The sequence below is a fragment of the Pelmatolapia mariae genome, linkage group LG7 (genome assembly GCF_036321145.2).
Source record: "Pelmatolapia mariae isolate MD_Pm_ZW linkage group LG7, Pm_UMD_F_2, whole genome shotgun sequence".
Lineage (NCBI taxonomy): Eukaryota > Metazoa > Chordata > Actinopteri > Cichliformes > Cichlidae > Pelmatolapia > Pelmatolapia mariae.
Window position 1 is genome coordinate 2,324,950 of NC_086233.1, and position 25,050 is coordinate 2,349,999.

Genomic DNA, 25,050 nt, shown 5'->3' on the forward strand with positions numbered 1-25,050 from the left:
TAACCTCTGCTAAAAGCTGCTTCTTTTCAGAGGCATTGTTATGATATTAACATCTGTTTATTCTCTGCTGAGGACCAAAGAAAAAACCCAAAACAAGCACAGCTGATAAACTGAGAACAGAAGGGGAGGCTTGAGTAGGGCAGGTACAGCAGGAACGTACCACATTTCAGTTTCACATCAAGTCACACTTTAAAACGAAACTTTGTCCAGTCTCTGACAATAAAAGCAATTATGAGCCCACTCGGCATTAATAGAAATCACAACCTCTCTTTGCATAAGATACATGTTATAAAGTGCTTCGTGTACATACAATAGAATTACAAAACTTATTTTTAAACTACACCGCCATCACTGTTTTACAGATTGATTTCAAATTGTATTTGGTCACAATTGCCACTCACCGAAAGGGAAAAGCCCCCCCAAAAATAACGAGGAGTAAAGTGTCGTTTTCACTTCTGTTAATGTGGATGTTTGGACAAACCTCCAGCTTGTTTCTGATTAACTATAACAAGTGTAAGGAAGCAAATAAAGGTCCCAAAATATATGAATAACAGAAATCCTTTTATATATATATATATATATATATATATATATATATATATATATATATATATATATATATATATATATATATATATATATATATATATATATATATATATATATATATATATCTTTGTCTGATCATTTTGAGCACCCTGATTTAAAAAATTCAATGCGAAGATAAGTTTAGCCGCTTTCGGAAGAGGCGAGCGTTTCAGTCCGTCTGAGTGTTACAGACACCCGTGCACCCACGCGTCCTCGGATGATCCGAATACTGATTCACGGAGTCGGGCCACGCAGTGACCACAGCGTGACACATGATTTTAAATCAGAAGGCATGTGGATGTAAACGTCGTTACATGAAGAGCGTTTTAGGCACAACAGTTTCAGCTTTCAGGAGGATTATCGGCACCTGCTGCCACTTTAATGGACAAAAGGAGGGAACGATCAGGGTGGGGGGGTGGTGACAGGCAGTGGATGCATGTGGTCAGGTCAGCTGGGATCCTGTTGGAGGATTTATTAATATATTTTCAGGTCTTGCATCTTTTGATTCTGTCCACATTTTTTGGCAGTTCTTGGGAATCTTGCTGGTGTGGTTTGCTTCCCGCTCACTTGAAAGATCAAAGTCACACAGGAACTCGGAGCACTGAGGTGCAGCGCTCTGTCTGCGTCCATTTATTATTCGGTAAACGCCTTCCACCCACGCTTCAGGAAACATCTCCAGAGATGACAGAAGAGCGGGAACTGCCTGCAATCAGTCCTCCGTCCCAGATGTTCAGTTAGGCCACAGCCTGAGCGGCCTCGGGTACGAGGGAGGAGAAGAAGGTTTTGAAGAAAACCCAGGCTGTCCACATGACGGACACTCGGTGAGGAGGCACTAACACCGCTGTCATCGTTCCCTCTGATCCTTCAGCTGCTGGTTCGTCCTGCTGTCTGTCGGCGTGCTCACCTGCCTGAGGAGACACACACACACGTCACACATCAGCCTGCAGCACTTAATTCACCCACTACAGCAAACATCTGGGCCTGTGTGCAGGTTAGAGACTCGACCTGACCCTGGTCCCTCTGCTAGCTCACGCTCATTTCAAAAACATACTCTTCAGTCTTTTCTCAGTGTGCAGCATTTAGCTGGAGTTTCATCAAATGTAGGAAAAGTGGACAAGAGAGAAAAATGATGAGTTTCTTACTGGATTCAGGTTTGGGTTCCTGTTCTGGTTCTGCTGGTTCTCGGGGGGCTGCAGCTGGTTGGGTTCTGGGACCTGCACTCTCCTTCTGAAGGGAAACCAGCCAACGGTGTGTCTGGAAAACAAGGCAGGAAATTCAGGGGTTACAAGGAAAAGCTAACTATCCGAGGGCTGTTATAATCCTGAAAGAAGCTCCAAAGGTTTGTAACGTCACATCGTGGTTGGATCTTCCTGCACCGTGATGCCCACATAGAGCTGTCAGTGCCTGGTTTCAGCACGCTAGTCTCCATCAGAATGCTGGATCAAGAGCTCAGGCCTGTGGTAAAAAACTTCTTGCCCCCCATTTTCTGCTCCCTGTGATTAAGGAGAACTGCACCACCTAAACACCAGTCAGATAAATCTGAAAGTGAACACTAGGGGTCAGCAGCGGGCAGCTGGGTACAGCTCAGGGCTCGAAAACATGATCTCACAGAACTCGATATGAGTCATTTATTGAGAAAAACTAAATGTCAGATCAGATTTCTGCTTAAGATGAGAAGCTGAAGACATTACACATGACATTTTAGCACTTAATAAAGTTGTCACGGCAACAAAACACGTGAGCGCTCGTCTAGAGCCTTTTATTCCAAAAACTAAGAAGTGATTAGAAACTATAACTGCAGGTGATGCTTTCAGTCAACCTTCAGCTGAGTGCTGACACCTGTGAACTCATTTGTGAGGATTTAAAGTCTACCATCATGATTAAAAGTAAAAAAAAAAAACAAAAACAGAACTGAGCCGTAGAGGTCATCGGTCAGCAAGAGGGAAGTGGGTGGAGGGCAGCATGGCTGATGGTGACAGCGTGATCGCCTCCAGTCTCAATAAGAGTGTAAGCATGACCAGCAGCAAACCCCTCAAACTAAGCCTTTGGTGAGCGCGCCTTTCTTTAACAGCTTCCAGAGTTTTAAGATTTAAAGAAAAACTTTTTAAAGGAAGTGAGTCAGCACATCCTGCCAACATGGCTGATAGATGTTAACAACAACTCGTATGTGTCACGATGGCTATCAGTGCAGCCATCATTAATGAAATCACTCGACTTTAAGTCAGCAGTACACAGCTGAGCCCGGAAACTCCCTCCTTTACAGAGAGATGCAAATATTTCAAAGCTTATTGCAGTAAAAATGATTGTGTGGCAGCCCCGCAGCATGAGGAAGTACTGCGGTCTAAGCTTTTTCAGTAAGAGGAAGTTCAGGCTTTATTCAGTGGTTTAGACTCACTTAGGACAGAAGTTCAATACATATGAAGAAACAAGTACTGACGGAAACATGACTGATATTCGTTGACCCAAAAGAGTAATAATGTTAAAAAAGAAATCACACTTCATTTAACTCTGTGAACGTGTCTACTGTCAGATTATAGGTCTACCGTCTTCAATTCTAATTCAGTTCCACTTTAACAGTAAATCATTGAAAAAGTTTATTTTATTTTGAGAGGTGACGGGTTTCAGATCACAATTTACATTTTTATAGCACAATATTTGTCTCCTTTCCTGCACAATACCAAGAAGTTGGCAAAGGGTAAGCCGCTCTATAATAAGGCTGCCCCCTGAACAGTATGGGATACTTGAGAAAGAAATAGTTTGTTTTTCTGCTAAATTATCAAGAAATTAGTAATTGAAGCACCTGCAGTTCTTAATTTAAATATTCATTTGTCTTCTGTAGCAGTGGTAGAATAGTTATGTTAAGCTATATAGTTTATGTCTTGCATATTTCCACAACCATATTCATAATCACATACTGTGTATGCTACCGTTGTATATAGTGTATTATCTTACTTATTTTTAATTTGTTTGTACTTTTTTTGTATTTTTCCTTCTGATATCTGTACCTGAGCTGAGGTAACGCAAAAATGTCCCCGTCGTGGGATCAATAAAGTCTTATCTTAAAAATCTGACATTACTGCCTTATTTTAGTGTACCTACCACTAAATATTAAGTGTAACCAAAGTGTTACCAAAACTGCTCTTACAGCAGCTCGAGTCTAATTTGTACAGGTCTGCTAGACAAATAAATATAATAGAATACATATTTCTTATATTGGTCTGTATAGGGACCTTTTTTGTTCCCCTTGCTGGTGTAACAGGTTTAAAGGATCCATGTCCTGAAGGCGGGGCTCTATGTATACACACCTATTGGCTCCGTCTGTGAGTCAGACAGGCTGCTGGGCTTTAAATGGGCGAGGCGTGTTGGTGTGCAATTCACCAAGAGACGCTAAAAAGGGAGAACTCAGAAAACCAGACTCTTGTTGAGCCCTCCGAGTTAAATCTAGTGATTACAACAGCTCTCTGAACCCACAGCTGCACACTTACAGGTACATGAGGAGCAGGGTGCCCATCACCAGCAGGAAGCGGCTCAGGTTGGAGTTGAAGTACACGATCATCATCAGGACCCCGAATCTTGCAGCAGAGTACAACCAGTCCAGCCAATCGCGCTCCATGCCCTCCTCGTCCTCCACAACGGCTCCGCCCTGCGCGTTCATCCGCATGTTCTGGTTGGCCTCCCCTGGGTTGATGAAAGCACCATCCTGCACTGGATTCTGATTGGCTGGCAGGTTGTTGATGGGGTTCTGATCAGCTAGCGGGGCAGGGACGGGTACTTGGTGGGCGGGAACAGGAGGGTACTGGCCAATGGTTGGAGCTGTTGTGGGAATGCTGCCTGCTGCTGCTAAAGCTGCATGGCTGGTGGTGGGAAAATGAGAATAGGAGAGTAGTCAGACAAATACAAGACGTGGCTGTGGGTGTAAAACCTTCAGTGCGTGAAGTAGAACTCACTATTGCATATAATACTGTCGAGCGTAGACATGCTGGAGCCACAGCAGCTGCTGGGGGCTGTACAGGGAGTAGGTGGGAAAGGTTGGCTGGGTCATCTGAGGAGCTCCAGTCCTGCCGGGGACATGACACGAGACTGTTAATCTTCGCTTCTCTTTAGGAAACAGAAATCATTTTCTGACATCTGCAGTCGTTTATACGTGAGAGAACATCTCTGTGCTGGGACTGTGTTCGCCTTCAGTCCCATACGTGGAGTGCAGCAGAAAGAGTCCGGTACAAAGCAGAGCAGGCACTGAGTGATGGTGGGTTGCAAAGCGGCCCGCAGATGCACAGCAACTGTAGACTAAAGCAGCTTTAATACGATGAATAAAATGAGATTTAGTAATTGTATGTGTAGAGCGGGCTCAGCGGAGCTCCAACTAACATCAGCTGATTTTTCAGCTATGCTTGATTATTTTCAGTCTTCTTGGTTCCAGGAACTACAGTCACCCATCTCTATGTGTTGGTGCTTACTTTTGAAAATTCAAAACACTTTGCCGTTTGCTGTGAGCTTCTGAAACAGTGATCTTTGATACTGGTTCCAGAGGTAGTGCTCTGCACTGCTTAAATGAAATGAACTACAAATTATACCTTAATCCACCTTAAAAGCAGCTACATGTTTGCAATTTAAATACGGCCTGACACAGAAAACAGTGGCCACTCAGAAAGCACAACCTGCAAAGCACTGTGGGTTCTTCCATGTTCTCCATCTTTATCACGATTGATGATTTTTAAGTTCAGCTTTTGGGGTTTTTGTTGAATGTCACTGACAAACAATAACAAAGATCCAGAAATCACATGATCAGGATTCGACTGTTCTTCAGCTTTTAAAAGGTTAGTTTAACCGAAGGCCACTTGGTTTTGAAACTGGGATTCCCCCAGTGGGGAAGTGGAGAAGGGAAGTCAGCGATGGCTTACTGTACGGTGAGCAGTCATAGCTGCATTGTATTAAAGGTGAATAAAAAATGTTCAGTGGTTTGGCTGCGTAGCGGTCATTCTCTCTGACAGTGCAAACACTGCTACGATGGATTAAAGCACACTGAAACACAAGCTGAAGTTCTTCCTTTGTTGCTTACATGGCAGCAGGAGACCACACAGGAGTCTGTGGAGGAGACACTGGAGTCTGTGTGTGGGCTGGAGCTGCGGAGGCCGGCCTCCTCTGCCGCAGCTCTGGTGGGCTGGGAGTCTGGGCTGGCGTGGGCTGTGGACTGGAGGAATGTGGCTCTTTGGCCTGCAAAGGGAAGAAGAGTTTGATGTCATTTTTTCTGCAAACCCCCCCAAAACAAAATAAAACAAACAAAAAACATCTGCTGGGACCTGTGTTATCAGATCTACCACATTTTGTTTCTGCAGCTTTGTTTCCGGCTTGGAAGTGTACTGATACTAATGCATGCCATCTTTAGTGTCTGGGCTGACTTCTGGTAGATAACAGCTGAAGCAGAACAGTTCCACTACACAGCGGGGTAACAATAAGGGCGGAGGTGAAGAAGCACATCTGCAGCACTCTTTACCAGAGTGTCTTGAGGTTATTTACATAACCTCACACTGATTTCTTGATTGGAATTTGTCATCATCAGAGCCCAAACTAAAACAAAATAAAAGGTTTTATTTTAGTTTGGGCTCTAGGAAATAGTCTGTCCTAGTCTGAAAATATCCTCGAAAATTCGACAAAACTTACAAACTATTTAGAAAAGCATTTGAAGTGCAAACTACACTGTTGCCTCAGCCAGGTATCATTTCTGAGACACAAGGATGGTAACAGACCGCACACAAGGACGCTGTGTGTGAAACTAGCCTGTATGCAAACGTAGGGACACGAGGGCGACATGAAGCCAGCTGCTTTGTTTACAGGAGCTCAGAATTCAAATATCTCACCAACAGGAGTTTCACTGTGAACTTGCAGGTCTTTATAAAGCCAGGAGGACTGAAACAACGTGCTGACGTTAGAGAAAAGTCACTGAGTGTTACTTCTAAAGTGTTCTCACCTTGGGTCTGGCTCCCAGAGGTCCCTGGGCAGGATTCCTAACAGCACACACCAGGTGCAGTGTGGGAATTGAGTCTGTCTGTGGAAGTGGAGGTAAAACAGTTAAACAACATGTGACATCCACCCAACACATACAGACTTGTGTCTGAATGAACCCCGATTAAACTTTGATAACCTCAAAGGCTGCAAAATTAAACCAACGTACGAGCTCTGGAGGCCACTTAACGTCGCCTGTGTCGATTCCACAGACTGATTATGAGGCATGTTTACAGCCTGGTTTGAAAAACGTTTTGGTCTGCACTGACCGTGAATTTTTTTAGAACCCGAATGTACGATTTGGGGCGTGGCCACAGTGACTTCCATTAGTGCCATATCTAGGGATGGGTACCGGTATCGTTCTGACATAAACGGTAGTAACCAGACCGAAAAGCAGTGCACATTTCGGTGCTTTTTTTCCCCCTGAGATGTCATACACTTTGGATTCTAGCCAATCATTTTACCTTTCCAAGGATAGTAGGCGGGCCCAGGTACGTACATTCTTTTAGAGCAGAGCTACAGCAAAAGATGCAAACTCAGCAGCCTGCAACAAGTGCTTTAAGGTGATACTGTGCAAAGGAGGTAACACCTCGAATCTGATGAAACACCTGGCGACGCATAGCGTTTTTTTAAAAGCTGAGAAATGCACCGTGTTTGATAGCTTGCTGCGAGACCTCACACCGAGCACATCTACTGTGGGTGTGGTGCCTGTTATCGGACCCGGAGTTAGCAACATCCCCCAAGAACCCGAAGAGGAGAGTCAGGACAATGTTTGTGTTCTCCATTCTTTAAGCACCGGTTCGAGCACCGTTTAAGCACCGGCACTGTTTCAAAAGTACCGGTTTGGCACCGGTATTGGATAAAACCTAAACAATACCCATCCCTAGCCATATCAGGCAGATGATAGGGGTCTGCTAGCCTTCACCTGTGCTAATTTAAGCCACTGAACTAAACCAACTTGTTTGTGATGTTGATGCTTCTGTGGAATCTTTTTCTCAGAAATAATGAAGTCGTTTTGTACGACGGTGTCCAGGTTGTGACTTTTTCTTTTTGCATACTTTTGCATGTGGCCTTTCACTGCAGTGTGTGTGTGTCTGATAACCAGTGACAAATGAAAGGAAAAAAACTGCACTCTTGACCCTTACAGTGAGGGAAGCATGGCTCTGGTACGGTATGAAGCTCTTCTGCTGGGTTTGGGTCTACTCAGAGTAGCCAGTGGTTCTCAAACTGTGGATGACCATGGGAGGAAAAAAACTGAGACTACGCCAAAATCAGTGATTTTTACAGAAAACAAACAAACAAACAAACAAAAAAAGTCCACGGTTATTTTGTTTCGTTACAGTGCTGTTTACAACTGAAATTTAAGTTTATATCTCCATCTCACAATATCCCTGGCCTCCTTCACTACAGCCATGAATCCTCACTGAGGTCCTTTTCTTTTCCTCCTACCTCGCAGCACCATCTTCATCATCCTTTGTCCAACAGATCTGCTATTGTCCCCCCTGAACGTGTCCAAACCATCTCAGCCTCGGCTCTCAACCTTCTCAGTGTCCCTCTGTTGCACTCTTTTCTATAGTGGTTCCTCCCGGCTGCTCCCAACGCTGACAGACAGTAAGATGAGTTTTGTTTGTTTTGTTTTTCTAGTTTATAAGGAAGTGGGGACGGGCCCACAAAATTGAGGCCGCAGAAGCTCCAAAGCTTGCGTGCAGGTTTTCTACAGCTGTATGCTGATTGGTTTACAGAATAAATGGCTGACAGCTCCTTTGTGCACGGTTGGTATTGTCTTACGTCTATCATACCTTCTCAGGCAATATGAGCCTCTACTGGGATTCTTGAACAAAAACCATCAACCAAACACATGAAATAGTCTGTCCTAGTTTTTGTGGCACAGCCCTTTCACAGGTCTCAGTAATTACTGTGTACTTTCTTATTTTCCTACAAGCAGCAGCGAGATAAAAGCAGCCCTCTTCCACCAGTTTGTCACCGGCATAGTGGCACATAATCAGCTCGTGACATTTACAACTTCACATGACAGCTCGTGCTATCATACACACCTGTATGAAGAGTCCATTAATGTGCAGGTTATCAGGCAGCAGTTTGCCAGCGTAGATCAGCCTCTGGTCACTCACAGCCTGGAGACGAAACAAGAATAAAGTCAGTAACGGATCAGATCTCCTTGCTGCTTTGGGTTTGGTATGGGAGCTTGTTTTTTTTAAGGTACTAAACTGAAACCATGAAATATGGCCAAAGTCGAGTAATTTGTTTGCAGTAGATCACACAGACTTATAATTGACACCGGGAAATGATATCTATTTGTAGTAAACAAACAACAACAACAACAAAAAAGAATTCTTAGTATCAAAACAAAGAATAAAGATAACACTTTATTCACTGCAGGTTCCAGCTGCAGTAAATCATCTCTACAGTGCAATCTGAGACATATCAGGGGATGTCCCAATATTAAAGCTTAAAAAGTGTTCGTGTGCTGTGAGCTTACCACAGCACTATTTTCATCAAAGAGGATGAAGACCCTCTCTGTCTCAGCACCTCGCCTTTGATTTCGATGAGAACATTTCGTAACCAGAAACACATGGCCAAGTTCCCACAACATTTGGGTAAACAGACCGAAACCTGGCTCCTCACTTGAACCTTTTCAGTCCACTGCCTGTGCCTGGCTACAGCTGCCATCACTACGCCTCCAAACCCCACTGAAGCGTAGATCCTTCTTTGCTTCTCTGCTTCCTGTTCAAAACTGATGTTTGACATGTGCAGCCCCCCCCCCCCAGACACACCTCTGTGGTCTGAATAACACGAATGTTCCCGTGAAGTTGTACTTATTTCAGAGACATATCTACAGAGAGATACAAAAACACCTCCATCGTCTGTACCAAAACAACAGACAGACATAAACACGTGTTCACTGCAGGTGTGTCAGTCACAGTTCAGTTTATTAATTAAACAGAAAAAAATGACATGACTGCGAGCTCGTGCTCACGGGACTCGCAGGCACGCTGTGCTGGTTTCGTGTGAGCGCGCGCATATGCACGCGCGTGACCCGGGAAATGGCTGACATCTCGTTTTTACTCTCATCACATTCCACAGCACAGCCGCGAGTAGCTCCGCCGCCCTCTGTGTAAACTCACCGGTTTGGTCGGGTAGACAGCGGACAGGTGCGCTTTCAGCTCCTTTATGGTCCACTGCAGGCTCACTCCCTCGATGGTCCGGTCCTCCTGAGCCTGGTTGGGCGTCTTTATGATGAGAGTGATCGCCTTTTGTTCAGAATTTCCTGCATCCATTTTTACCGTCTGTCGGTTCGAGCTCCGGGTGTAATGGCGATGTGTGAGCTAGAAAAACAGGATGTCTCCGTGACTCGCTGGACTCCCTAACACGAAGAACGGCCGGGGGAAAGTGCGTCTTACGTTAAAGAGAAACTGCAGTGACCGGGGTGGCTCTAGTGTCTCCGCTGGTCCTCATACGGGACTTTAGAGGAGGAATGTTGTTTCCAAACACACTGTGGCCGCTCCTGATTGGCTACCGTCTGCTCGTGCTCAGACGTGGAGGTTTGCAGAATATTCGCCGCTTGAGCATGCGCAGTTATTGATTATGCTTCCAAAGATCGTTTATTTAGGAATAACCCACACTCTGGTGCCATTTGAGAAGGTATCGAAAAGCAGAGATAAACGCGCTTAGACCCGGGCTAAAGTCCAAGTAAAAGCGAACACACACCACCAAAGTGAAACATTTGTATGTTTTCTTTTGTACACTTCCTGTGAGCTTTCTTCAAGGTTTTGCTTTTGCTGTTTTCTAAAACACAGTCATAGTGAGAGCTCCTGTGAGCTTCCGTCTCTGATAAGAGAAGCAAAACTATCTCAGCTGAAGTTACATCAGGCGTGTTACATCAGCTGTAAACTTTCAGATATTCCCACAAGATTTATCCATAAAAGTGAACGGAGCCACAAGATGTTAACGACACATCTGAGTAAAACATCGGAATATAAATACTGCCGTGAAAAAATGACCAGATAAACTACAACAGCACCTTTAAACATTTTTAATACTGTATCATGTTTTGATTATATGCATATACTTACAAATACAAGTATTTATTAATTTAATGATCGATTTATTACATAGCTCGTTGGTTTAACTACAAGAGAGTTACAACAAGGACATGTTGTGATACCGTGTGTTCCCATTGTACCTCATTACCTTAATATTGTACCTTAATATTAAAAAGAGTACTGAAGACTTTATTTACAAAGTTAAATTAGACTGATGGTGAAGCTATAGGAGACCATTGCTCCTGTGCCACAAATCCATAAATAGAAAGATTAAAAAAAAAGAAGTCAGATGCATATTTATTTAGCATTTTCTGTCAATATCAATTATCTGTCAGACAAAGACTTGCATAATTATTTCAACCTCATATTCCCATGAATGTGTATGTTAGCTATATTTATTATTTTTTATTGTATATTATGAAGTGGAGAGTGCAACATTAGCATGAAGGGACCCTAACTGATAAACACAGAGGACACTGTACAGTAGACGTCTTTTCACTAATTTTTGTGATCAGAGTTAATCAAAATGTAACAAAGCATTTCATGTGCTCATTACTGAAGAAATTACATTCACTAATACCTGAAAATTAAATTACAAGAAATAAATCTATGGAAAAATAAATGTCTTCTGTGGCCTGAAAGGTGTTGTAATGTCAGGATAACTGGTTTCATATATGTCCATTGGTCTCACTGGAGATGTTACTGGCAGTAGAAGGTGAGAACGTTTTCCTGGTTTCCTCTGACCAGAAGGACTGGAGGTCTCAGATCACGTGACAAGAAGTCGAGCCACGCCATGTAGAGTGTGCTGGGACACACTCCTCTCCTCCCCACTGGCATGGTGCTGTCAGGAAACACAGCAAACAGCTGATTTTCACCCAGTAACAATAAGCTTGAAACATTCTCAGGTGAGAGCTTCACAACACCTGTAAACTCAGCACTTGCCATCATTTATTAAATAAAAGCAGAAAAACTACTCACATTATAATGAGAGCGGCCTCTCTAGAGTAATCCAGCAGTACCTCATTTAGGCGGATCTGGCGAAGAGACTGAATTCCACAGGAAAAAAAACAAAAAACGTTCAAATTAACGGGATGCGCGAGGAAAGAAGAAATGTTTTGGCTTGGTTTAAACATATTTGATCAGTTTGTGTCTGACCTTGGCCTTGTTCTTCTCGAAATCCTGGTCCGTGATCATCCAGGGCTCCTGATGTTGGCTTGCACATCCAGAATCTGAGTCTGGCTTAGAATTTGTATCCACCCTGAAGCGACTGACCATCTTCTCAAACTGATGGACACTGAAGCACACAGAGACAGAGTTTGGAGTTATTCCATCTCAAATCATCGTGGGCCTTCTGTTCAACTGTCTGGTTTTAAATTTTAGCTTCACATATCATACTGTACTTTTCAAGACATCTTTTTTTTTTTTAAGTCTTTCAAATTCATTTTTCATTTAAATAAATCAGCTGTAGTATGAGATGGACACATTATAAAATAAATAAATAGGGAAGCTAAAACTTTATATCACCCTATATATGCTCAAACTCTGAACCAAAAAAATTCTGTTCAAATCTGAGACGCCTGAGCAGAAAATGTAAAACTAATTGCTGATTAGTTTTAGAAGAATAAAACTCCTAAATTCAGCTAAATTGAATTTTTTTTAGATGCAGCAGCTCATAGATTAAGTGAAATCTTAACACAGTTATCTAAAGACTTTTCTGAAATACTGTGTTCAAATATATTCTTTGTCATAAGCAACAATCTCTAAAGTCAGCATGGTGCCAAAAGCTGCAGTTCGTCTAACGGCCACTAGAGACCGCTTTCAAAAGTGAGTCAGTCCTCATAGACTCCCCCGGCTCTTCACAACAGCTGTTTGGTGGGTGGGGATATTATAAAAGATTAAAGTTAGTGATTTGGCTAATTTACCTCATGTACCACAAAAAACCTAAAATAAAAAAAAAAAACAAAAAACTGAGTGATCAGGATTCTTATCATGTTAGCTGACAGCAGCTTTTTTGGCTCACATTCCCAAACATCCATCCTTCATTCTCATCTTCAAGCTTACTTCATCTGCTGAGGAGGCTGGTTGATTTCAGGAAGGACTTCGACACTATGGAAACCAAGACGGAACTTCTTGATGAGCTCCAACACCCTGGAAAGAGAACGTGAGGCTGGAGTGAGCACATGTCTAACAGCGTGTAGTCTGTGTCTGCGAGAACGCAGGATGTCAGATCATATACTGCATTTCCCCGTTTCTTGGGAAAACAAAGTAAGTCTTTCTGATGGAATATAGGCTGATGATGATGAAAGATTGTTCAATTTTACGGTGAAAATAACAAAACTTGGCTGTCAGTAAGAGAATTTTTATATTACTGACCTATTAAAAAAACAAACTACAGTTTGACTTTAAAGTGCTGCGTTCCTGAGATGATTTGGACATTTGGAAAAACTCCAAGAGAAGAAAGAAACTTTTTGAAGCGAAGCACTGAGAGCAGTCTGAAGCCTGAGCTGTGGCTCACAGGGACATTAGTAGGACATGTCCACACTGTAGACCTGTGCATGATACTTACTCCTGCTTCTGCTCGTCCTTTTTCTCTGCGTCTCCTCCCACAAACACTCGGACCTTACACCTGGCCCAGCGCTTTCTGCGGGTCAGCAGGTAAGGCAGCAGCAGGGTCAGACCTGGAACACACACACACACACACACACACACACACACACACACACACACACACACACACACACACACACACACACACGAGGAGTAAATGTCTGTGGACATTCTTGAATTAAGACATAAAGCAGGCGACTAATGGAGATGTACTCGGACCTCCATCATCAGACAGCCAGTACACGTCGATGGTCTTCTTTCCCTGTTTTTTCTGAAACTGTGTACTATGCTGAGGCTCGGGCTCGATGGAGACAGAAGCTGCAAACAGACAACGTGTTTTATAGAATTTAAATGACACCATAGAGGGTCTTTGGGTATTCTGTGTGCCTGTGATATTATCATGCATTTACATACATGTCGGGCTTGTCTGAACGCAGGAAGGAACAGAGATGCTGTTGATGCTCTCTGGTCCACCGTCAAAACTTGGATTAACTGAAACAAAAACAAGACATTTCTTTGCACATTAATTTATTTGCAGGCAGCTACTTAAAAGATGATGGATAAATGTGGACTGCACATCCTAGCACGCCTCTTGTTGATGCCAAGAGCAAAGTGACACGGGAACGTAGCAGTGGCTGCAGCATTCCCGGGTTCATTGATGTGCAGCCTGCTGTAATATGCATGCAGGCTCTCACCGTGTGACTGAGATGGATTGGAGACCTCTAATCCCTCTCTCATCCTCAGCACGCACACACCAAACTGCAGGTCGAACGCATCACTGCAAGCGACATTTAAATGAATGACCATGTGCATCAACACACACTCGTACCTTTTAGCTGGCCGGATGGCCTTTTATGGAACTGAGGTTCAGTTTTTAAACAATACATATTTGATATTGCAAAAATAATACACTGTTAGCAAGACTGTATCAGCAGTATTGGTCATAAAAGTTTTTCTGGCTTACCGCATTATTCCTATGTAGTTGTGAGCAGCCTGAGGTGTGTCACTCCGCCAGTCTTTCTTGAAACCCATGATGAGAACATTTGGCTTCATACGGCCCAAACCTGCCCCCTGGTGGACAGTCAGAACACAAGCAGGTGAGGATTCACAGGTGTGCTTTTCTCACCTCAGTCACTACAAAAGGGCAGCATTGGAATTGTGGGTGGGCCTTGCCCCTCGGCCCAATTCTGCTGATACATCTCAACTATAAATTACACTATTTCACCCCTGACCTGTAGCAACACGTTAACCCCAGATTGCAGATCTGCAGCCACCACTCCTCTGTAGAACGACCCGACCTTCCTTTTGTTGAGCCAGTTCAGGTGACTGTCGCTCATTGCCTTCTCCAGTACTGAAGGAGAGGGACCATCCTGCAAAACACGGGGAGGAAGGGAGAAAGATTTCATTACTCTGCTTTCAAACAATTCATCATTGTTCCGATTATTGTTTGGATTTATTGTGCGATCAGTGGGAGAACTCACAGTTAACACATTTCCACACAACATAAGACTGAGATCCTTTGTGAAACAGCTGACGAGGTCCACCAGGGCGGGACGACTGCTGGGAGGGCCCGTTAGCACCAAACACTGGGGCCTGAAAGTATTGGAGTTAGATACGGAGCAGTTTACTCTTCATGTCTCATGTATTCCATTTTTTCTCTTCCTGGAAAATTACTAAATAAACTTCTATCTATCAGTCCTACTCTGCTTTTTGTATCTTGGTGCATAAGCTAGACTGTACCATTTATTTTTGAGGGGCATGTCCTTGGTGACCAAGGTCATTGCAGTCCTGAAAAAAGTCACTAGACTTCATGTCTTCATGAATCCAGAAGAAGTTCTAAAATAAGCATCAATCGTTCCAGAAACATTGATTCAATCTTAGAACGTAGAAGTAAAAAAAGCTTTGCTTTAAAAGTGTTCTTCCTCCCCATCGTTGCCATAATGTTATTATGAGGTTAGTGAAAATAACTGAAGTGTTGATAAAGTCACTCAAAACAAACTTTAAACTACTGCATTTCAACCGTGGATCCAACTTTAGTAATAGTATAAAAAATGGTAACACTGTTGCAAACTGAATGAAAATAAAAAGAATCCCCTGGACTAAAGAGGAAACTTAACTTAATTTAGGATCTCCAAAAACACTCATCCAACCTTCAAATTTTGATAATAATAATAATAATAATACATTTTATTTGAAAGCGCCTTTCAGAACACTCAAGGACACTGTACACAGCAGAATAATAAAAGCAACATAAAAGCAAGCAGTTTACACAGATCATAAAAGCATAAGACATAAAACAAATTTAAAATAGCAGAGTGGAGAGGTTATAAGCTATTTTGAACAAGTGAGTTTTGAGTTGGGACTTAAAGAGAGAGAAGGAAGAGATATTTCTTAAATCAGGAGGTCGGGAATTCCAGAGTCGAGGAGCAGAGGAGCTCCCCATGGTGGCAAGATGGGGAGAGGGGACAGAGAGAGAAAGAGAAGAAGATGTCAGATTTAAAAGTGAGTTCATCAAGTGTGAGCTAATAGTGGATCTTCAGCTGTTTGGGGTGTATACCTTACAACAGAAAGAGACACTGGAGAGGCTCACCTGTAGTTCTTGACGTGGTCCTCGACGCTGTTGAGGCCTGCACACCTGCTCAGAGCCATGTTGTAGGAGCTCGCCTGCACTGATGAGCCCCAGTTCACATCTAAACACAGCAGAGAGGGAGTGAAGCAGCAGCATGGCTTTGTTTTTACACACGTGTGTGTGTGAGAGTTTGTGTGTGTTTACCTGGCTTCTTGTAGAGTGTGTATGCCAACAGAATAAAGACGACGCCAAAAGCAATAAGGGCCGCCCACCACGTCAGCAGGAACATGATCACCACGGAGCATATGGCGCCCAGCAGCGACAGCCACTTACTGTAGAACCTGAAGGACGGACGCCAACCTGCACACACAGACAGTTAACATATATTCATATTTTAACTTGAGATGATGATTCATTCTTATATACAATGATCTTTTTTAAAAATTTAAAGTCAGCTCTGCCATCTCTGAGCTGTTTACCTGGTGAGTTGGTGATGGATGCGTGGAAGCAGCTGAAGTTGATCAAAGAGTAGGAGCAGAGGAAGAAGTTGGAGATGATGGGCGCGATGGTGTTCAACTCAGCTGGTGATGCAATAAAAGAGAAGAGGATTTGTCTGTTTTCTGTGATTGCTTCACATGAAAAAAGCTTTTAATATGAAGCCGCAAGGAAAAAGCTTGATAGCATAATTAATAACTTAATCCAGTTTGATTTGGCATTAACAGATATCTGCAGTAAGGTAAGCTTAAGTACTTGGCTGACTTTGGGCTTCATAGAGCATATGCCATCACAAATATCAAAACTGTTTGATTTCATGTACCGTTCAGTACATTTGGTAACTTGGCTGACTCTTTACAAAGCAAACGTTCCTATTGAAACATCTTACTGAATCTTTATGGTGCTCTGTAAAGCTACAGAACAGTCATTTAATGTGTAAAATGGTTCTTTTTAAACATTCTCTCTGCAAAGAGCTGGTTTATTAAATGTTATTGAAATGAAACTTCATTTAAAGAAATGACACAAATTTGACTAAAGGGATTAAAGATTTTAACTGATATCCAATTAATGATCTTATGGTTATTATGATTTTATTATTTAAATTATATTTAATATAATTATATGAAATAATGTATTTCTAAACATTTTTGAAACATTTTTTTTCTTAAATTAGATGAAAACAGCAGAAATGTTTGTAAATTAGGAAACTCTTTCTCAGCAGCTATCCATCATTGCTAGTCTCTGCTGTTTGGGTTTGAAGTGTCACTCACATACTGACATTTAAAACCCAAACAGCAGGGACTACTAATGATGAAAGATGGACACACTGTTCCCAATGCAGAAGTGCCTTGAAACTGCATTCTTTCTAACTGCCAGCAGGGGGAGACTCCTCCAGTTTGTCAAAAACATTTTGATTGCTGCATCTATGATTCCGTTATTGCCCTCTGAACCTGTCGGGTATGCCTCTAACTCATCTTATTTGAAAAATGTTGAGCTCGAGGCATCTTTTACATACGGCACATTCAGATATTACATGACTCGGACTCTTTCAAAGTCTCACCGATGAGGATGAAGCAAGCAGCGATGATATATGTGAGAAGGTATCCTCTGATCGGTTCATTGTTCTTGCCATAACCTTTGCCAAAGAAGCCAATGAGAGGGTAGAGTTGATCCTTACACAGACACTGTGAGGGGGAAAAAGGTTAGATTAAAAACACATTAAAAACAAGAAAGAAGACACTCAGGGACTTTCATCGTTAAAGCTGAGTTTGCGACCTGTGGAGTAAGAAACAAGAAAATGTAATATTTAGTCTGACGTGTTCTCCCTGTGTCTAAACAATATTCCTGCAGACATCCCAGATTCCTCTCATAGTCTAAATATAAGTGAGTTTACTGCCTGTATCTACGGATGTGAGACTTCACCTCTTTAAGCCACAGTAAAGCAAACACTCTGTAAAAACATTTAAAGAGTCACAAGAAATATCTGATGGTTGTAAACCTCCGTGAAGACCGACTGTGCGTGTACCTGGAAGACTTTGGGAGCAGACACCAGGCAGGCCAAAGCTGATGATAGAGTGGCTCCAAATATCCCAGCTGTGATGAGAGGGGCGAAGGCTGACACCAGGCTCATCGACTGCAGACAGAAATATGCTCACTCAGTACACTCAGAGGGCAGAGACATCTTTGTGTTTACAAGGTGACCTGCTGTGGCTGCTTAATAGAGCGGGAGTGTGGCCGTGGAGCGACAGTAAGGGAAAATTACAGAAAAGTAGTAAAAGTGTGTAAACGGGATCACCTTAGACAGGGTAGAACAGACTAGAAGTTTCCATGATGACCAGGAAGAAAATGCAGCACTGACTTTTATTTCCTGTGTGTGTGTGTGTGTGTGTGTGTGTGTGTTGACCTGATAGTAGTTGCTGATACCATAGACGCACGTCTTATTGTTGATGCACTCTGTGAAGTCCCAGCCATACTGGCATGCTGTACCAACACAATCCTCGACTGTTGATGAGGGAGACAGCGTGTCGTTCAACCCGCCAGACGCATCCCGCACCACACAAGATCCTGGGAGGAAACAAAGACAAAGTTAAGGGTTGCTTTTTTTGGTCTCCTACAGGAGGAAAACTGTGCGATCAGGGAGCTGTTGCATAAAACAACAGTTACTGGGATACTATGCACATAGAGCCGTGTGTGTGTGTTATGATAAAGTGTGGTGGAAACGGCTGCTCTAGCAGAAACTGCAATAAAAGTGGTTTGGATACTTTGCAGGTGCAAAATGCAGTTACAAGACTTGCTTGTAAGCTTATTTCATATAAATAAACTAAAAAAGTATCAACTCTAAAATAGAGCTTTTCCCAGAGGCCTGCAGTACCAATGGTAGCAGAGATGATGAGGTAGGATACTGTGGTCCAGAAAATAGCCAGCAGCGTCCCTCGGGGGATGGCCACTGCTGGATTCTGAGGAGGAGACGACAAAGGCTTTTAAAAACATGAACATACGTAAATTGAATTTAAAGGTGTGTGTGTGTGTGTGTGCATGAAGCTGACTGGCTTATCTGTATATTTTTCCCACTATTAAAAAAAAAGAAGCATTTGTATAACATGCCTTCAGATCTCCGGAGATGTTCGCTCCTGCCAGGATGCCCGTGGCAGAGGGGAAGAAAATGGAGAACATGCCGAAGAAGCTGCCCCCTGGCCCTCGCCAGTCAGGTACAAAATTTGCAGCAAAGATATTTGCTGTTAAAGGGAAGAGAATGAGTTTACAGGAGAGCTCGGTGATAAACTACCGTAAACTGCACGACCGGCTCACTGCATAGTCACCTTTGTAGCTAAAGAAACCTTTGGATTGTTTCTCAGGTGAAGCAGGAATGATTGTTCCAACAATGTAACTGGCAAATGAGACCATGATGACTATGAAGAAGAGAACCTGTGCCTGTGGGAGGAAGAATAGGCTGTAAACATGCAGATGCACACACTGTAATAAAAAGATGGACAAAGTCACGTTGTTATGCATCGATTATATATCCAAGTTGAACTAAAAAGCTCTTCTTGGAAATAAACTGATACGACCCATAAATGTCTGCTGATTGGTTGGCTAAAAGGCTAAAGTCAAGTCTTTGCCTCAACATTTGCATTTTCAGTTTTTGCAGTTTTTGAATTTTTATTTTTAATTTTATTTAGATTACTTATTGAGCCAGAAATGAAGGTGGTGGAGATGGAAACATGGAAAGCTTGGTTAGCAAGCATAAACACACCCATACATGAATTAAAAAAATGCAGAAAAAAGGCCATTAAAATGCGACAATTTCACCAACGCAAACTTCTCAGCTAACGGAGGCGAGACCCAGGAGCTAAGCCTGCCTGTGCCAGCACACCTTTCAGTTAAGAACACCAGACTGCTGAGTTACCAAAATCCATGTGGGTGAGTTATAAAAATCTGAAGGGGACATTAGGTCTGTGAAGGTTCTCAGTTCTCAGCTAAGGGGACATTAGCTGCTTTTGCACCAGGCTGGAAACATGTTAATTTCATTGCTGAAGTGTGGCTCAGTCTTTCATCATTGGCGGCTGTGACTTGGTGTCTTGCTTGGCCGAGTTTATCACAAAGACTAGCGTCAACATGCTAACTAGGAAGAGGGCGAGTCCTCTGCTAGTATGTGAAAAAGTGAGATGGCTTTAAAAAGAGTTTATGTTGCATTAATGATTTTTCCAAATACCGGACTGGTTAGTGACTCTGGCTTCATAATCTGAATACAAAAATGAGCAAATATTCTATTCATTTAAATCCAAACCACTATGGCAGCTTATCATAGTGTCACATACAACTGGTTAAGCTAACCTTTGACTCCCAGGCCATGCCAGCCATTGAGATGCCCAGCAGACATGTCACCGTGATGATGCCGATGATGCGGATGTCGTTAGTTCGATCCACCATGACGGCTCCATTTTCCTGATGGCACACAAAGACATTTCACGAGTAAAGACAATGAACAGACATTATTTACTGTATTTTATAAAAGCGCACGTATAAAACGGCATGCTACTCACACGCATGAGGTCAGTAACAGTCTCAGCAAAGCCCACGGTGTGCATCGCCACAGCTACAGCATTCGCAAAGGCAAAGATGAGACCGATTGACCCACCGAGCTCTGGACCGAGGCTGCGACTGATCAGAAAGTACGTCCCGCCTGCAGATGAGAGGGTAGATTAAAAAAGTGAGCATTGTGTGTGGAATCAGCAGCATTAAAAGTAAAGAGCTAGGCTGTTGCATGTGGCAGTGAACAAATCCAACCTCCTTTGACTTTGCCATTGGTGGCGATGGCTGAGGTCGAGAGACCAGTGATCCCAGTTATAGTCGAGGACAGCAGGATGATGACCCAGGTCATACCTGATGAGAACAGGGAAACACACCGTGAGTGTGACGGATACTCACCGTCTGGGAAACGTGCCGTGGATAAAGGATGCTGTCATTGGACATACCTATACCAGCCTGAGCAGTGATCCAAGGCAGCCTCAGGTACAAGATCACCCCCCATATGTTCAACATGCAGCGGATCTGAGAACAGATGCAACACTGAGTAAAGCCTGCTGGTGTCTGTTTAAGTATCATCAACGGCATCACTGTGGAGGCCCAGTAAAAGTCCTGTTTCTGTCCAAGCCTACATGCATGATGAAAGTGAGCTTGTAGAAAGTGCATCAAATATGAAATCGTCATCAATCTACTTTGGGTTTTGGCCTCATTTGGTTTTGGAAGAAACTTAAAGTTTCACACGGGTAATATTTTTAACTTCCTTTAACAATAAGTCATTGACTGTACTCTGTAACCCTTTAATGCCTCAGGGTGTCTTTTCAAGAGTCAAAATCAAGCAAACATGTTCAGAAACAATTTCACATTTTCACAGCTTCACATGCAAAAACAGGCGACAGTTAAATTACATTAGTCTCAGATTTTAATCTTTTCTAATTCCTTGTTTAAGTTGAATTAAGTTGCAGGAAACACATTTTGCATGGAAGACAGAATTTTGTGAAAGACGAATGCTGCTTTAAAGGCCTTCAACGTTAAGTCTAAGAAAAATATCTTTTAACTTTACATATCTGGAGATTCAAGATTGCTCCAAGTTCAAAAACAGCAGCAGAAAAATTGCCTCACATCGGTCAAAGCCTCCACCTACCATGACCCCCTGCACCCATCCGAAGCGCGTGGGTTCAGATGGCGGCTCCTTTTGCTCATCCTCATCTTCCTCAGAGCTGTCCTGCCCTCCTGCCGCCGCTTGTCCAGCTGTTGTCTCTTCATACATGGGAGGTCTGGAGTCATCCTGCTCAAGACACAAAACCAAACTCAGTTCGTCTCTCTTAGTTTTCGTAGTTAAATAAATAAGAGATCCCTCACCTCAGGGCCGGCGTGCAGCTGGAACAGAGATGGCCTGAACTGCCTTCGTCGGCCCCACACCTCCGTGTTGGCATAGAAGTCGTAGCGCGGCGGGGCATCCAGAGTCTCGTAGCCAGTTAAATCAACAGATACGCGAGATGCGACACTGCTGCCATCCCCATCACACGTGTAGTAATCGGACTCAAAGCCTCCTGATGTCGCTTTACCATTAGCCACTGGCGCAGGGAGATTGGCTCTGTAGGCAGCCAGGCGAATGCCATCATTGGCTCCTTGTAACTCCATTCAGAACAGCAGAATTATCTTTTTAAAAATGTCTGTGACCACGAGTCTAGTGAAGAAAGTGAGCCGATGTTGAGCGTCCTATCCCAGCGTCTGAGTCAGTGAAGGTGCAGGAGCCATGCTGTGGTTCAAGATGAATGAGGAGGGGTTGGTTTTATATTTGACCTTAACTATGCAGGAAGAGCCTGAAGCCGTGGTAGAGGGCTAGTTCAGTGAACAATTAAACAACTTATTACACAACCTATTAAGCCTGACACGGACAATTTCACATTACAGGGTCAACCCCTTTTGGACTGAGCAGGGCCAGTTAACACACGGTTCCATTTTTATGGAGTCACATGCGCAACGCCCTTCAACACTTCAAAGTTTTCCAAAAGCTCAAATAATGGAGGAGTTACCAGAAGTGGGGGATTTTATAGCCTGTGTGTACTTCTTATTGCTCAGTTTCGAGAAGTTGGTAATCTCCTGAGGGGATTTTTGGTTAAGATGTAAAACAGCATCATTACAGACAAACACGCACCTGCAGCGTAACCTTGACAGTTAAATCAGTCAACAGAGCATGAAAGAGCTTCAAATTATCATGACTTTTCCAGTCGCATTTCAGTTTCACTTGTGTTTCTCTGTATCAAACCAATATGGTTTTAATTATACCCTAAAAATCAAGACAAATATCTAATGTCTGAAAATTTAAATTTAGAAGAAAAAAAATCGACTGGATATTTTGTTTAATATCTTGGCTAAAAGACAGAGTTACAGACAACATGCATCACTGTGAAAGTTCTTCTTGGCGACGCTACACAGCACCACAAACGTGCATGGCCCAAAATGGGAAGGGGGGGTCAGGAGGGCACTGGGCACCACCCAAATACTGGGCCTCCCAGTGGCTTCCCCTGGCAAGACTGCCCCATGTTGGCAATAATTTTAGTAAACGTGAGCAGAAGGAAGACACCCTACAATGAGCTGAAACATTTACTTATTAATTCCTGCATATAGAATTGTCGTCATTCACACTGTGCCACTTTGTAAGCCCCTCACAATTTCCCGTCGCCACCCCCTCCACTTCGTTCTGTTTTTGGTGTGACACCCCAATATTTTCAGGTGCCTCGATATGGCCACCCCTACGAATACGTTCTGGAAGAACGTCATTGTTCCCCCACAGTAACAGATGCCAACCTCACTGTTTAAAATTCACAGGCTCTCCATGCAATCTATGATTAATGCAAACTTTCACAGAGATTCGTGTCATATTTCAGCCAAGAACAAAAAAAGTTGTGCTTCAGAATAACCAGCCGTATGAACTACTGCATGATGCACGACAACTAAAAATGATCTTCAAAAATTTAGTTTGTTGTGTGAGATCCTTTAAAGAAAAATCAACAAAATTTCTAGTGTTGGAAGAAATACGGTGATACGTCTCATCTTTTCAAATTTAGTGAAGATCAGATCCTTTTTGTCTTTTCTTTGCTTTATAACAATTTAACGTGAACATGCCAATCTGTGATTACAACAGAATCGTCACTTTATCGACCACCATATGGAAACATTATGGAACAAACATACACCCAACACTTTTAGTCTACTGTAAACCTAGAACTTAACCAACCCGTCCTCAGAAACAACAGTATTAACACTTCACCGGTGTGTTCGCTTTTCTTCTGTACTCTGCATCATGTTGGGAATAAACCAGATGAACTCATACTACATGCATTCATGGAAAGATACAAACAGTTGTTAATCTGACAGATTTAACTTGTTGCATCTCTTTGTTGCGCTTCACCCTGCTTTGTCACAGTATAACACTGTCACTCAACTTCCTCATACGTTCTTGTCATATTCGAGCTGCAGAGCACCTGAAACATTTATTTTGCTCACATGACTAATTCTGTCTTTTTTCTGACCACGTAACACAGAATCCGACATGAAATACAAACTTATTTTACTGTTCGTAAGTTTTGCACTGTAAGAGTAACTTTGGTGACATCACTGTGATGTCACCTGGTTATTTTTCCAGAATTAAACTTCTTAGTTTTTGCCTGCAGCTGAACAGTGCTGTTACGACACCTTGATAACAAAGAAAAGACCCATTTCCACTTAAAGGTGGAGGCTCATTACTCTGAATTACTTCTTCCTTTTTAAAACAGTTAAATAATTAAGCTGGGCTGTGTGTTCGGCAGCTGCAGCTCTGCAGTTTAAATAACTGACCTTGAAGCAGAAAAACAAACAGAGACACCCAGCAGGTTTTAAAGCTCTGGGTTTATCCGTTTTCTCTTATATAAATCTGAGATAACTGCAGTGTCCTTCAGTGTTCAGGTAAAATGTGACTAAGCCCCACATGTTGTTTAAATCCGTACCGTCTACTTAACCTTCATTTTTTCATTTACAACAATGCTATTGAATTTTGCATTTTAAGCACTGCCATGCTTCCCATAGATCAGGTATAACCAAACTCATTTTACACTGTGGGGCAACCGAGTAAAATTAAATATGTAAAACAAAAGTTCTGCTAGTTCATTGTCGAGCCTGTTCTTGTAACTGGTAAATGGTTCTTATATAGAGTTTTTCCCACTGCGAGCACCCAGAGTGCTTTACACAACTTGCCTCATTCACCCAGTCAGACAAACACTTTGTGCTTTTTCATGGTAAGAGCCATCTTTAATTAAAGAATATGAAGTTTTCATTAATTCACAAAAAGTATTTTAATTTCCAAACAAAAATGAAAAACAAAATTATTACATTTATGTGATCGATAGTGGGAAAAGCAACTTTAACTCTGTTATTAGGTGTCGTGTCAATGGTGAAGTATATATATCAATAGGAAAAACTATAAAACTATGGCCATATTTGAGCTTTTGCCGGGGTAATTGTGGGCCCCAGGACTTACGTTTGACACCCCTGGCATAGACTGCACCAAGGTAAACTGGACAGATAAACATGACTCTGATGCTTTTTGTTCTGCTGACTGCCCTCATTGACATTTTTATGTTTTATCATTTGATTCCTTACTGAGGGAACAAAACCATCGCTTCCTGTAATAATGATCTCATCAGGAAATAGTTACATTGA

General features: G+C 42.6%; 2 protein-coding genes across 2 annotated transcripts; both read right to left on the reverse strand.

The window, feature by feature from the left end:
* Positions 1–676: 676 nt before the first annotated feature.
* On the reverse strand, positions 677–10,091 carry LOC134630347 (homocysteine-responsive endoplasmic reticulum-resident ubiquitin-like domain member 1 protein). Its single transcript, XM_063477554.1, has 8 exons — positions 9,735–10,091; positions 8,646–8,723; positions 6,557–6,634; positions 5,648–5,802; positions 4,536–4,646; positions 4,074–4,442; positions 1,731–1,842; positions 677–1,496 (listed from the first exon to the last, which is right to left on the reverse strand). The coding sequence occupies exons 1-8, from the start codon at positions 9,885–9,887 to the stop codon at positions 1,323–1,325; spliced, it is 1,230 nt and encodes a 409-aa protein (XP_063333624.1). The 5' UTR covers positions 9,888–10,091; the 3' UTR covers positions 677–1,322.
* A 1,260-nt stretch (positions 10,092–11,351) lies between these two features.
* On the reverse strand, positions 11,352–21,990 carry slc12a3 (solute carrier family 12 member 3). Its single transcript, XM_063480449.1, has 26 exons — positions 21,709–21,990; positions 21,491–21,634; positions 20,799–20,874; positions 20,611–20,706; positions 20,367–20,506; positions 20,158–20,268; positions 19,143–19,254; positions 18,928–19,058; positions 18,695–18,779; positions 18,227–18,387; positions 17,849–17,956; positions 17,384–17,507; positions 16,308–16,409; positions 16,033–16,188; positions 15,850–15,949; positions 14,741–14,852; positions 14,492–14,629; positions 14,224–14,330; positions 13,955–14,037; positions 13,674–13,751; positions 13,479–13,577; positions 13,219–13,330; positions 12,714–12,800; positions 11,808–11,946; positions 11,631–11,698; positions 11,352–11,493 (listed from the first exon to the last, which is right to left on the reverse strand). Exons 1-26 carry the CDS (start codon positions 21,988–21,990, stop codon positions 11,352–11,354), a joined length of 3,093 nt encoding a protein of 1,030 aa, XP_063336519.1.
* Positions 21,991–25,050: the final 3,060 nt, after the last annotated feature.